General features: G+C 35.4%; 1 protein-coding gene across 2 annotated transcripts in view; it reads left to right on the top strand.

Annotated features, from left to right (window-relative positions):
• The window catches only part of Sugct (succinyl-CoA:glutarate-CoA transferase), a 752,240-nt gene that overhangs the window by 185,196 nt on the left and 551,133 nt on the right, over positions 1–15,911 (top strand). For both annotated transcript variants that reach the window (XM_047562477.1, XM_047562478.1), the window contains exon 9: positions 7,461–7,556. In XM_047562477.1, coding sequence (XP_047418433.1) covers positions 7,461–7,556 — 96 coding nt within the window. The remainder of the gene's footprint in view (positions 1–7,460; positions 7,557–15,911) is intronic.

The following is a 15,911-nucleotide window of genomic DNA, read 5'->3' on the forward strand; positions in this document are numbered from 1 at the left end:
CAAATTTCCCTTCTCAAGAGATATATTCGATCACGCTAAGAGAAATAATCCAAACCCCAAAAACCAAAGGTCGAATGTTTTCTCTGATAAGCAGATGCTGATCCACAAAGGTGGGATGAATAGGGAAGAATGGAGGAACTTTGGATTGGGCAGAGGGGAGTGAGGGGAGAGGAGGAAAGAGGGCGTGGGGGTGAGAAGGACAATGGAACGAGATGCACATTATTACCCTATATACATGTATGATCACATGGCCAGTGTGACTCTGCACCATGTACAGTCAGAGGAATGGGAAGTTGTGCTCCATTTGTGAACAATGTGTCAAAATAGCTCATATCTCTTTTTTTTCTACTGTCATTGTATAACTAGTGTTCAGAACAAATAAAAAATATAAAAAAGAAAGGAAAAAAAGTGATGTATTCTTTATAAATCTAGCTCCTTCCTTTCTCTTTTAACATTTTCCCCATAAGAGGTTTTGTAGTTAGTAAATGAGGTTGAGTAGAAGCATGTGAGAAGAATTAATTGATTCAGTTATCGATGTGTTTTCTAAGCAAGTTCAGAGGACATTGGACTCTTATGGAGGGCTTCTGTTCTACCCCAGTACCTTGAGGGACAGCCTTTCAGGGAATAAGTGAAGCTAGGGATATAAAGAAGATACAAACGTGAAGCCAAGCACCACCTGGTAAAAGGGACTGGGGCAGAAAGGTTGAACAGAGAGAAGGTGGTGGTGTAGAGATGGTTCATTGACTGAAATGACCTGTGTATGAGTCATGGTGTTTCCATTTACCAGCTGTGAGACTTAGAAAAGATATTTTATTTCCCTATGGTTTAGTTTCTTTCATCTATAGAATGGAAGTTGTAATAGCTACCTCACATGAGGTAATTTGGTGTCATTTATCTTCCACACAACATCCACGTGATTTAATTACATAAATCAATGGCTTTCCAGGACACTTAGAATAATATCTCAGATCCTTACCCAGGCCTACAATGACCCTTGTGATGTGGCCATTGTAGCTTACCTCATACCCTCTTGTACTATCACCTCTTTTATTTACCACATGACAGCTACAATGGCTTTATTTTTGTTCCTTACCATGTAGACACCTTTAAGAAAAAAGAAAAAAGAAAAAAACAAACAAACAAACAAACTCACTAAAGTCTTTTAAGTGATTGATCTCATTGCCTAAGATGTTTTCTCCTGTATTTTCAGATTTGTACATGCTTTCCCCAGGTCACAGATTAAACATAATGTCTTCAAAAAGTAAAGGAGCCCCTTCTGTGATTCTGTTTCATTTTCTTCATAGCATTTACCATATCGTGATGGTTTTATACTTATTTGTTTATGTCTGAATATAGCTGGATACTGGAATGTAGGCCTCATAAACAGAGGATCATGTCTGTCTGACTCACTCCTCTATCCCCAATGCATGGAATAGTTCCTGGAACATAGTAGAGTTATATCAGTGTTTTTGAATAGATGAGGAATGAATGAACTGCTGACACTGAAATAAATATTTGTTTCCTTTATTTACCCTGTGACTCCTCTTCTTTGTATGCTTTCCTGTGAAATAAGGAAATACATAGAGGAGTCTAGGGCATCTTGCAGTGCCACAGAGCAAGGAATGCTAAGAACAAAAACTCCTCAAGAATGGGGGTTGATTCATAGGAACCAACTGAAAGAGCTCCCAGAGGCCAAACTGGAGTAATAGCAAAGTATAAGATGAGCATTCACATGACTGTGATGATATAAATAAGTAACCTCATAAAAAAATAAATAGGGGAGACTAATAATGGGCCTGTGCAGAATAATTCCAAACAATTTATATAGATATCCTAAAGAAAGAGAAGTGTAACTCTTCGCCCTTTAAGTGTGAGCTGCATGTAGTGACATCTTTCCAAAAAGAACAACCTGGAAATGGAGAGAAAAAGGAGTAATTGTGCAGTGGATAAAAATAATAAATACTACCTCAGCCAGATGACCAAGGTCAATATAATTCACATTGATAGCTTGAGCCTTTGATATGATGTATTGAAAATGTCACTTTACTTTTGTGGTCTTCTTTCTAAAACCCCATAACTCCAGTTAAATTATGACCAAAACATCATAAAAATCTTAGTTGAGGAATGTTCTACAAAATACCTGATCTGTATTTCTCAAAACCATTAAGGTAATCAAAATAAGGAATATATGAGAAACTCTCATGGCGAGGAGGATCCGTAAGGAGACCCAATGACTGATTATAATGTAGTATTCTAGACATAATCTGGAACAGAGAAAGAACATTAAATAAAAACTAAGGAAATCTGAACATATGGAGTTTAGTTAATAATAATGTATCAATACTGGTTCTTTAATTGTAAAAGTATACCACACTAATGTAAGATGTTAATCATAGGGATACCAGATGTGGAGTATATGAGAACTCTGTAACCATCTTGGTAGTTTTTCTATAAAATTTAAAACTTTTCTAAATTAAGTTCATTAAAAAGTTGTGAATATTTTTCACATGGTGCTATATTCTTCTGTTGTATAATTTTAAGTGCCAGCATTATTTTCTATTATGTATGGATATCATAGTGTATTTAACATATTCCTTATTTGAGGGCATTTAAATTGGTTCTAGTAGTTTGTATCTACATTTTTGACCACACCTGTGATTCGAGGAAGGACTGTCTTTGACATGAAGATTTATCTGATTTTTTTTTTTTTATTTTATTTTCTGTTTCCCCTAGTTTATGACTTCAAATACTTTTCATATGTTCATGACTGTAACCCAACTGATTCTCTCACAGGCATCACAAATTCGGCTTATTCTGAGATGGGCTCTTATTTTCTTTCCCTTTTAATTGTTTCTCTCTGACTTTATTATTTCTGTTAATGTCATCATAGTCTACCCAGATATTCATACAGGAATATGGGGTTTATGTTTGTCTTTCCTTCTCCATGAGTGTTTTATCTGCTATTCCCTTCTCATACAATCTTTTTTGTCCATTCTGCCCCTAAAATATATCTTAAATCCACTGATTTTTTTTGCACATCTCTTGTTACTGACCTAGTTTGAGCTATCATCAACATGCCTAGACTCTTGCAGTATCCTTAACAGTTCTCTTTTTTCTCTTGTCTCTTTTTAGTTTATTCTTTGCATATAATTGCAAATGCAGTGGGAAGCCCTGTGAATTTTAAATAGAAGGATGACATGATACAATTTGTTATTTTCAAATGACCATTCTGAAAGATGCGCAAAGAATGTTCTTTATCATGACTTACAAAGACTGGCATGATCTGGCCTCTGAAAACCTCTATAATTTTATTTCATGTCTATTTTCACCATGCTTCAGTTGTATGGTCTACTTTCAGGTTTTTTTTTTTTTTCTCTGTATGTATGTAACTCTTTGTCTTGTCTACTATTTTTAAGTCCAAAGGAGTTTGGACTATATAGTTTTCATTTACTCATTTATATCCCATACCTAGCAAGATACCTTATACATAGAGACACAGTATTTGTTTGAAAAACAAGTAATTATTACTGTTTTAATTCCTTTGTTAAGAAATGTAATGTTCAGGCTCTGTTTAGGTTTTATGAGAACATACAAGGGGTTTATGTACATATTTTCTACCCTCAAATAGACCTGACATTAAAAGGAGAGCTAGGAGAAGATACAAATATTATCATAGTAGGGGAGACAGCAATGTAAGTGGAGTAATCATCTGGGTGAACTCAGGTAAGTTATGTCCCTTCTCTATTCCTTTATTTATCCATCTATTATATTAAGTAATTTGACTGATTTCTCTCAAGGCTTTAATTCTCAAATGTGATGTGCAACTAATGGTACACTGATTACATTATTTTTCCCCCCAACTTCTGTTCCTGGATTCAGGAGCTCTGGGATAGGTCTTGGAATTCCCTAAATGATTATACTGTACAGCTAGGTTTAGGAAGAACTGGTCTAGGTCTTTTTAACTTTGTTATCTTATCATTTTAATTGTAGAATAAGGCATTCTTTGAAAGTGCAGCAGGAGTTATATAAATTATGGTATTGTATTCATTCAGGGTCAGGGAAAATATTTTTGGGTGATGAGAGTGGGACTTAATGGAAAAAATGATGTTGAAATGAACTTTGAAGAATGCTTAAAGATATGGGGAGGTTAGTTGCATGGTTGGTGTTTAGTCCAACTTAGTTGGAGGCCAGAAGATATGCAGATCGCAGGAAGGAAAAACTCACTTGTTTTGACATAACGGGCCATAGTTCTAGTGTTATTTTCCCCACTTTACCTGCCAAACTTGTTTTCCTTTTGGAGATGAAAGATTCTATTATTGCCTCTTGAGTCGTTTTGAGGAAGTGACACATGTGATCAGGTGGTGACAGACATCATGAAACTGTTTTGTGCAATAACTGAGTATATTTTTCCTCAGACCTTTTTGGGCTGTTCTTTTTGAGATCCACTTTGACCACCCCATTGTTTTTCTGGTTAGATACAAAGAATATCGGGACCCATTATGTTATCTAAAATAATAGTTTTGCTGTCAGAATGATTATTATTAAACCAGAGATGGCTTTTTTGTTTAGATGAAACCATATAAAGGCAACATTCTGAGTAAATTATATAGCGTCCACTTGATGAAATAATGAGCCTAAGTGTAGCGGATGAAAGTAATGATCCAATGCAATATTTAGAATGGATATACAGTATGTAGTTATTAACCTAAAAGTCACATCCTGCATTCTTTTAATTTGTGGAAAATTTGTCATTAATTGCCCAGGAAACCTCTGATTTTTCATACATAATCATGTCATAGCTATTGACTTTCTCCCCTTTCTCCTGCCTTAAAATACATCCTTGTAAACAGTGGATTACGTTCAGATTTCTAATGCCCCTTTAAACATTGAGTTGCTAAGTTTAGCCCTGTTGCTTTCTTTTTGTAAACAGAGTTCTTTTTCCCCCTAACTTTGCCTTTGAGTAGTTACTGACAAATCACTCTTTGTTTTTTCAATGGCATCTAGTTCAAAATCTTATTTAACCTTCTGCCAAGTGATAGCCTGCTGATTCTGAAATGCTTTTTGTTTTCATTAATTATCACTGCATGGAGGAAGTAGATATGGTCTTCCACTTACCAATGATTTGAGAGATGAGCTCTCAATTCTAATTCACTTTAAATGGGTAAGGGATTAGAAACACAGAAGTCAAAAATTGAAAGAATAAGGTAGTGGATAATAGATGAGGCAGCCAAGTTGATAACTAACCTAGAATTCAGCCCTTGCCTATTCTTGGCAAATATCTCAGGTTGTTTTAGGATTTACAGATAAACTTGTGATCATCATCTCATGCAGCCTTTGCTGATGTTGCCATGTTGACCATCAGTTGACTTTGAAGTAGAGAAGTAGAAATAACAAGCCTCTTGTGATTAATTGCTTGTAAGGAATTACCTTTATTAATTTGAATTCTTAGCCTCCAGTAGCATCAGAGCCCTTGAAAGAGTGACTTTCACTAGGATTTATTTGAAGAAAAAAAAAGAGCCACAACATAACTAGATCAAAGCTAGATCAAAGAAGTGCCTCTCTTATAGAACTTCAGACTTGATAAAATATTCCCAAATTCAGGAAGAGGCACCATGAGAAAATGAATATGATTGCATCTCTTCTTTTTTTTTTTTTTTTTTTTTTAATCTTCCATATTGTTAGGAGGCATAATAGAGTCAGAAGCATGGACCTTGGAAACAAATTTAAGATCATGTACTGTTTTGCAAATTGTGATCAGTATTAATGCTGCCTGTGGTGATGTTGCCGTCTTGACTCTGATTTATTGAAAGCACTTGGGGAATCACCTGCTTATGTATTAGGATTTCATGTGTTATTTGATTTGATTTGAGTTTTGATTTTTCTAAAAGTTTGAAAACAGTTTAAATGTCCAAGACTTTACAGAGAATGTATTTGAAGGTCAAAGAGTCAAAGAAGTTAAATTATATACCCACAGTCACGAAACTACTTTGAGGTTAACAGAAATTAGAAATCATGAATCTGTACTTCTCTTCCAGGGCATTTTTTACTACAAAATGTTGATTTGATTTTCCATTTTGAAAGACACAGAAGTGATCTGTGAAATGGTGATTAGCACTAGGCAGCCCCAGGCAACCCTGGAGTGCTCCATGGTTCAAATGCCCAAGACCAGATGGAAGTCCAGAAGTGGATGACTCAAAGTTTATTAGTTTTGCCACCTGGGCAGTACAGCTGAACCAGCTGCCACAAGGCAGTTCCAATTTCAACAGAGCAATAAATGAATGTAAAAATGAGCATAAAGCTTAAGAATAAAGTAAAGGAGAACGGCTGCTCCAGCAAGGAGATTCATCCAGGGTGAGTCCTATTGATATTTCTTGGAGGAGGTGCAGCTGCCATGCCAGGTAGAGGACAAGAAAAGGTCGTGGCATCAAGCCCCCCCAAAATCAACCCTTGAGTTGTTCCAGGACCTAGTCTCAATTTTGAATTGATGTAGTTGTAGGATTCCAGTCACATCTGATGATCTGGATAGGGAAAACATGTCGATGCAATATCACGATTATGTCATGAGGCCTGAAGCATTTTTTTTCCCTTGGAAAATAGGGGAAGCCATTTAATCACTTCCTTTTCATATTTCTGGGCCTGTAGGCACATGTATTTGTTGGCATATAAGATCCTAAAGTCATATCCTTATAGGGAATTAAGTATTGTAGTTTTTCAAGATCAGTCCATGAATCACTGCAAGAATCAGAAGTGAGCCGTAAGGTTTTAGATGATTTTTTAAGTAGCTCCTGTGGTGCTCAAAAACAGAAAATGGTATAATAATGAAGGTATAAGGTTAGGGCCAAGTTGGGAGAGGTACAATAATTTTTGTTTCAATGAGAGTGGTTTATTAGTGTATTTGAAAGGTATCAAAAAATCTTGATCTTCTATGTCAGGATTCTTGGGCAACATGTAACAGAAAACTTGACTAAACGGGTTTAAACTAAAATTCAAGCTTACTACTATTATTTTTTATGTAATGAGAAGTTTAGAGGAATGTGGCTTCTGACTTTGGTTCATCTTCTCAGTAATGATACAGGTTTTCATGTGTCATCTTGGTGAAAAGTGAAAGGACACAGGTGGAGAGGAGAAAAGCATGTACTAGTTGTCCATGTGTTTTGAGATGGCTTTGATGCTCAGGGTGGACTGAGAATCTAAATGCTTGGTCACCCTCTGCCTTCAGATGATCTTTTCAGGAGCTGAGTATTTATGTGTTTATATGTCTCAGTTGACCATTATTTAGTCTCATGCAATAACATAATACTGCTTTTTATTTGTAAGATAGGAGTATAGATACCTGTATATTTTCTAGACTTTTGGCAGTTTTTTTTTTCTACAATAGCATGAAGTGAAATAACTTTCATTTAATATTTGTTCATGGATGTGGATAAACTTAACTGTTTTCTTTAATTTTTTTCTGGTAGGTGGCATGTTTGACCCAGGTAGCTGTTAATTATCTCATTGGACAAAAGGAAGCAAAACGTTGGGGTACTGCTCATGGCAGTATTGTTCCTTACCAGGTAAGACTACATCAATTCAGCCTGGAGTTTCTATAATCTGCAGTTTTATATGATATGAGTTTGGGAAATGATTTCTTTTTACACCCTCTAGGGTATTCAGTAACATATCTCTGTCTGGTTATAACAAAGTTCTGTTGTTCACCTTAAATTCTGTGTTTTGCATATCTCTTCATCAGAAGAATAGTAACAGGACACTTAAATGGGCTAAAGGAGCTTGCTGAAAGTGAGAGACTTTTGAGCTTACATGATATTTGCTTTTTTTTTCCTATCCAAAAGAATCACTGATTATGGCCATTTTATAAAGCAAGATTTGTTACCATGTCATTTACAAAACAAATGTTACCTTCCCCATCTGACAATAATATTCTCACAGGGTTGGAGTGAAATGAAAATTTGCATGTGACTCATCTTAGTTTTTGAGCAATGCAGCTGACTTTAGGAGCTGCTGTTCTTTATTAAGTGTCTGAATTTATCCTTAGAAATTCTGGACTTTGGCTAGTATGAATGAATATGTGAAGAACCTGTGATCTTTTAAAAACACAAATGTTTTAGTCAGCTTTTTCACTGCTGTGACTAAATGACCCAACCAGCACAATTGTAGAGGAGGAAAGGTTTATTTGAGGACTCATGGTTTCAGAGATCTTAGTCCATAGGAGGCTGGCTCCATTCTTTAGGGCTCTAGTTGAGGCAGAACATCATGGCCGAAAAGCATGGCAGAGGGAAGCAGCTCACATCCTCAGGAAGCAAAAAGAAAGAGAGAGAGAGACAGAGAGAGAGAGAGAGAGAGACTCCACTCTCCAGATATAAAATATATACCCCAAAGTCATGTCTCAATTACAGTCTCCTCCAGCCACACCCTATCATTTCAATCAATCCCATCAGAGATTAATTCGCTGGTTGGGTTAAGACTCTTACGACCCAATCATTTCTCCTATGAACCTTCCTGCATTGTCTCACATGTGAGCTTTTGGGGGACACCTCACATACAAACCATAACAACAAATAAAAATAAAAACTTCCTACTTCCAAACCCGGTTTGTGCTTAGCCTGGTTGCATCACATTTCATTGCATTTATTAATATTACCTCTCATTTTTATACTATATTGTAAACTTCAGAGAAGGGGTATCTTTTTTATTATCATATCCTTTATCACAACCAATATAAGCACAGACTAGGCACATGTGAATATCTGTTGAAAGAGTGAATTTTACTTTAGTTATTTCAATATTGGTGTTCTTGACAGTAAACATAAGGTCACCATTTTTCATTTGCCAAAAAATCCATCAACACTGCTAGTCATTCTGTTAATTTTAAGAAATTGTTTCCTTGGGTAAAACTGGTTTCTTTTCCATTTTTTAAAAATCAAAATTTAAGGAGAGCAGGTAGCCAATCTGAACCAAGTTTTCTTCCCTCTCTATTTATGGTCCTTTTACTCCTGAGGCATTCCTGTGATTTCACCATAGAACTCCTTTTCAGCACTTTGAGTAAGCACTGAAACTTACTGGTATAATTACAATAGAAGAGATACTTCCTTTAATGCCTTCTCTCTTTTTTCCATTAGTGGTTTCATGACCACCTTAGTGACATTTTGCTTCCCTACTTCCTAGCCCTTTGTGAATGATTATTGACTTCTATCCAGAGCTACCTTACTTCATAAAAGTCCTTGCATATTTTTTATCTGGTTAGAGATTATCAAATTCAGTCTTCTTATTTTTCAGATAAAAGATGTGATACCTAGATTGAGTAGATGGACTCCAGCTCTGGTCCCCTGCCTCCTTATTGAGAATTCTTTTAGAGCTTGCTACCATTGAGAGGAGATTTCTGTAATATCAGTTACCTTCCTTAAATTCACCTCTATATCCTCACAATCCAACTTGATCCTAGCTCAGAAGTCTTATTAAATAATTTATAGTTATCATTGATAACGGAAACCCTTCTCAAGGGCATTTTAACAACAGACAATGCTGGTATCTATGTGAATTCATCTCAAATAATAGGAGTTTGGGCATCAGACTTTGATGTATATGTAGAAAGCTTTTTTGAGTTGAAAGACTTTGTAATGTAATTCTGAAGCACATCCCAAAGGCAGATAGACGTTCACTGTGTGGTAAGTATAAAGTTTGTATTTTTTTTGTATATTTTTAACATAGGATGTTTAAAAAATTTCTGTAGACCTCAACTGCCCCTCCTAGACATTCCACCTAGAATTCTGGCATCTTGGATATACTCTGAATTATTTCACTGTGAGGTAAAAAGAAATTCAGACTCTTTGGCTTTTATTTTGGAAGGTAAAAGATAGGAAAGACTGCATGTGCAGGTGTGTGTGTATGATATGTGTTATATATAACATATGTATATATATGTGTATATAGGCATAATATATATTTATGAATGTATACGTATGTGTGTGTGTGTGTGTGTGTGTGTTCTTCAAAGACAGGAATGTACTTTTCCTGTGAATTTTCCCAGTCATATTAAATGGATACTGTGCTTATTTGATCATAGTTGATTACAAATGTATTATCTGTAAGAAATAAGAGATCTACTAGGGTCTTTCCTCAGGAGCCCAGAATTAATTTGTTTCCTCTTGGTAGAGAACTGGTTCAGCCTATGATTAAGGAATAAATGCAAATTTAGGTTGAATGAAACTAGCATAGCAAGATGGTTCCTAGATATGCTTAGAGATCCTGGTCTGTTTTCAATTTTTAAATAGATTTGCAGAATATTTTCATGGGTGATTGCCAAGATAATTGTGATTCAGTTTTTTATAATAATTACAGCTTTGCATCTAATTTGAATTGTCTGAGTTTTGAGCAGAGTGTCTATACTGGAAGACCCTGATGGTCTCAGATGTTAGGTAAGGTGCCCAGCTCACTTTTCTCTCAGTCATTGTTGAATCCGTTTTGGAAGATCATAGACCTTGAGATACATGAAATGTAATATTTTGAAAAGAAATGATCCTTGATTTGTGTGTTACTTTATAAACATGAAATTCTTAGCTTCTCAGATGGATTATCCATTGATGCTCTTTCCCTTTCTATTCTCTGGTTGCCAACTTTTAAAGAATGACCAATTTAAACAAAAATGGACACAATTGAGATGGCAATTTTCTGTTTGTTGAACATATTTTTGGATGCTTTTTATGAGAATGCAGATTTTTAAAAAGAATATTTCAATTTCACTGCTGCTTTTGTTTTCAAACCTTGCCCCAGAGAAACATGTAGCCTAAGGAATTAGAAATTACATAATGTTCGCTGTTAATATTATTAATGCATTATTATGTTTCTCAAAAATAACAATGTCCCTTAAACATGTTTTTTTTTTTTTTTTTGTAAGGACTGGAGAGTTTTTGATATGAAAAAGGAATGTTCAGAAAAAGCAAATAGTTCTCAAAAATGATATATTTTAATATGCAACATAGTTCCAGTGGGGCCACTATTCTTTAGATAGATGACTGACATGGTCATTCTTCAAAGCTCTTTTTAAATTCTTTAAAATCTTCCTAGGAGCGTACATTTGCATGTCCTCCTCTATTTGTGACCAGGGTTGGCCTCCAACCCTCTCCAATATCATGGAGGATCCATTCACAAATATACTCATGTGAACAGAAGACTATACTGAATATTTTGAAGAAACTCAGAAGGGTTGTAATTAGAGAAGAAACTTACTCAGTCTGAGAACAGGAGGCCTTACCTTTCTAATCATATCCTTTAGTTGCTACCAGGAAGTTTTACTGCCTTGTATTCTTGCATAAGAATCTCCCCATCTTCTGTTTCTCTCTCTCTCCCTTCTGAGAGTCCTTGTCCTTATCAAGAAAAACAACCCCCCCCCCCAGTCTTATATGGAGTTATGATACTCTTTAGTACAAACACAGATCTTTGGGTAGTTATCCCAAATCTAAGAAATTAATAATTTACTTTTTATATAAGGAGGATTCCTTGCCAAGGGCACGCTGATGTGTGAATCTAAAAGAGGTCCACCAAGCTCTGTGTTCATGATGAGACCATTTTCACCTCATCAACTCTGTGCAGCAGAACTTGGGGCAGTCCACAGATTCTCATGTGCTCCTAGTACAACCACAGCTCTTTCCACTACAGTGTTGCCCCATGATCAGGATAAATTGCCCAAGAGACCAATCCTGAAATGAGGCTACAACCACAACTCTCTCCTCTTTAAAGACTACCAGAACTAATCATATAACTCTTGCTTTTCCATTCTATTTCTTTTATCTTTTTCTTCTTATTCTTCCTTCCCTCCTTCTTTCTCTCTGTTACCCAGGCTGATTTAGAATTTCTGGACTACAGTGATCCTCCACACTCAAGTCTCTAGAGTAGCTGGGACACTAGGCAAATGCTACCATGCCCAGCTGTCCCATTATTCTTTCATATTTATTTGCTTTAGTCACCAGAACTCCAAACCTCACAGGTCAGTTGTTGTCACTGGGACAATTTCTTTGACTCAGTCAATTCTCCTGCCATCAGTATTGGTGGCTGTAAAATCCACCTACAGGACCCACTTCTTTAACCTGTCTTCTGTCTTAATGATTTTTTCTATTCTCACTTGGCTCCCACTCATGTATTTCTCAAGCTTCAAAGTACATGTGGATCATTTAGAGGTCTTTTGATTCAGAGTCTGATTTGAGGCAATGTTGATGCTGCACTATGAGCACCAAAGTTCCAGATCTATACATTATTATTATTAATGATACCATTACTCTGTACTCAACTGACAAAATCACAGTGCTTAGACTAGACTTAATACTTCATATATTCTATGCCCAAGCATTGGATATGGCCAGAAAATATACTACTATGCTGTCTGCCTCCAATCTATGCCCATCTCTCTCATGTACCCCCCAGTATCACCCAGCATACCCACCACATTCATCTACATAATTTATTTTCTCTCTCTGTGAGATGACTGCTTCATATCTTCTCTCCTCTGATCTTTTCCATCTGTCTGTTCATCTTTAGCTAGACTTTGCCTTTTATTTCACTAAAAAGTGATGCAGTCAGAATGGAACTACTTCATTTTCTCTTTACTGTACCTCCCAAACCCCTACATGTGTACCCATATATAGTTCACTGCACTGGCTCTTGTCATGATGATTAGATTGTCCCTTTACATATTTTGTGTATCTAAAGACATTGTTCCTACACTTTAGCTCCTCTATCACCTGTGTTACCCATCAGTGGATAAGTACATGAACTTATCTCTCACCTTCAAAAAGCTACCAAACTTGTGGATCCCCAAGGTATGTCTTTTTCCATCTATAATCCCATTTCTTTATGTTTTTATATTATGAAACTCCTCCAAAGACTTTTGGGTGGTGTTTGTTAGAGGGAAGGCTACACCATATTTTTAAAAATGCCATTTGTACCTAACAGGCAAGGGGTTTTAACAGCATGCTGAACCTAGGAGTTTGGGTGGAGTATAATAGCTAGGGGCAGTTTACTTTCTGAGTAGTTCATTAATGAAAATACCCCTTTTATGCTGTTTTTTGAACCTTTCAAATGAAGAGCCTTCAAAGGGAATTTTTCCTTTTAAATGACCTGATAAATCACATGTTGATTTCTTCTAAACTTTTCTTCTAAAGTAACTTCTAACTCAAAGTTTGAAGAAAACAATTACTTAGATGATTAAATAACATCTTTTTTGCTTTAGTTTGGGTTTATTCAATCAAGGAGTAGAGCAGGAAGCTGTGCTTTGTTATTTCTGGTAGGGACATTATGCTGTATATTTAATTTGGCACAAGCAGAGAGTTAGGCAGTAAATTCCAAGTTTGAGGAGATGCAGTACTTGGTTATCATTCCTTAGAAAATGTCAAAGTGCTGTTAAATCATGGCAGATTAGGCAACATTGAGAAATGTTTTGTAACCCATATTAAGGATTTTTTTTGAAAGTTATATGTAAATTATAAACATTTGTCTTTTCTTATATGATTTTTTTTTAACCACAGTCACACTAAGTCAACTGAAGTGTGAAGATATGGTTTAAACAGGCATATGATTGTATTGCATATTTAACTCAATTGATACACTGTATTAATGGTAATAAAAAATCATTCTGGCTACCACTGAACACATATGTGACTGATATATATATATATGGCTATAGATATATATATTAATATTATCTTTTCATTTTATATTGATGAAAAGGAGACCTAGAGCTGTTTAGCAATTTCTTAGGTCATAGCCTAAATTGGAGCTATGGTTTTAATATTTCAAGATTTATTTCCTTTCCCACTATATCCAAACTAGTAGTTCTTGCAGTGCTTAATACCGTGTGGATAGCTGTCTTTTCATTTCTTTAGCAGATAAATTCTGTTGTTTCCATTATCTTTTTGACAAATGATCTACTTATTATGATTCTGGAGAGACCAAACCTAATAAATGGCCTTGCTAGAATTCTGAGCTATGGGACAAGTGTAGGTTTCCCTCTATCATAGTTTTAATTCAGTTTCCCTCTTTCATGGTTCTTTCATATGATTCTTGACAAATCAAGTAAGCAATAATTTCTTGAGACCCCGTGAGTAGAGACTTTCTTAGATGGCTCCTAAAGAGAAAGAGCTGGGCCCCAAATTTAAGGAACTCAGAGACAGTATAGCAGGCACAACCAGGAGAGCTTGGAGTCAGAGAGACCTGGGGTAATTAGGCGAGATAATATTTTGTGTAATACCTGACTCTAGTAAGCATTTAGTAAAAGGTGACTTCTATTTCTATTGCTGAAGTTTAACTAATAATTATAACTTTGTAAATAATAGTTTCTATGAACGTATGAAATAATCTCTATGAAAACTACCCATGGCAGCTTGGGGCAGAGTAAAGAAAGATATATAGCTAAATTTCTTCCTTAACCTTAATGGAATTTTTGATTTGACTTTTTTTAAGAGGAAAAGGAGGGAAAATGCTGTGGTAGTTTTCTGATTTAAAAAATTCTTCTCAAAAAAATTCTTCTCAGATCTTTTTCAGAAACTGTTGTATTGAGCCATTGCCACAATGTAACATTATTGAAAGAAATACATTTTGAGGAGGATCATGTGGGATGTGACTCAAATGTTAAAGGAATTAGGGATTCTACTTTACTGAATTGTCTAATTAGTTGAGATTTAGCATAATTAATAGTTAACAAAATGAACCATGACAAATATGATTTTCAGAAGTAACCTTTTGAGGAGCCTGCAAGATGGTACTTATAAAAGAAACAAACCCATATTTTTGAGAGCAAAAAATCATGGAAAGTTTCTCCTCTGTTTTAAAAAATGAGAGAAATGCAGAATATTTTAACACCTATTCGTATAACCTCAAGACCACAGTGAACTTTGATAATGTTTATCCATTTTAAAAAATACCTGGAGATTTAATGGGAACAAATGAGCAGGTGATAGCAAATACATTAGTTTATACTTCACAGGTTTCTGCAAACTTTTGAATTAATTATCACTGGCAAAGAAATTGGTTTCCTAGTAAATTAAAGTATAAATTGTCTGAATTTCCCACAACCCTTTCATTCTAAAGGTTTTGTTCAGGTATCTTTTACATATTTTCTTCTAAGCTTGTGTATGCTTGATCCTTATAAATCTGAGATTCTTATTAAAACAAAACAGTGTTTTTTATGACTCTGGTTACTTAAAAACCATTTGGTGAGGACTTTGCCACAATCCTAAGAAAACAGGTCAGTGGGCAGTCCAAGAGGCAGATAAAATTAGGGCAGATGTGCCAGCTACTGTCATGGTATCTGCCATCCCTGGGCTTCTCCTAAGGAAAGGTTTGGTCATCTTGATTTAAAACAAAGTTCTGAACTTAAAATGAATTAGATAATATGATATCCAAGGGGACCAAATTACACAAAAGTAAATGTACTTAAGACTGTTCAAAAACTATTTGGATTTTTAAAAATCGGAATTGCCTCCATTTGACAAACATAGTCCTCTAAACACATTTCCCTGAGAGGTAAAGTGGAAGGAGGCACAAGGAAAGGCAATATAGGCAACTTGGAGTTCCTGTAGAGTTTAATCAGCTTCTCTCTATTCTCAGTACATATTTAGAATTGGTGGTATTGTATGTCTTTGTGTCTGTCAAATTTGGCTAAAATTATTTCAAAGAATTAAATGCCATTTTGAATATTCAGTTAATGAGAAAGTTAAATAATCATTACTCTTGGTAGTATATTAGTAACAATCATAATCATCAGAGGTAATATTCATGAATTATTAATGTCCCAGTTATTAAATACTTTACATATATTAATTCAGTCCTTGCAACAACCCTTGGAATAGGTTTTGCTCTTATTCCCACTTTCAGATGAGGAAACTGAGGCATAGAGAGTTTAGGTAACTGCTGTAAGATAG

Source organism: Sciurus carolinensis, chromosome 8 (genome assembly GCF_902686445.1).
Source record: "Sciurus carolinensis chromosome 8, mSciCar1.2, whole genome shotgun sequence".
Taxonomy (NCBI): Eukaryota; Metazoa; Chordata; class Mammalia; order Rodentia; family Sciuridae; genus Sciurus; species Sciurus carolinensis.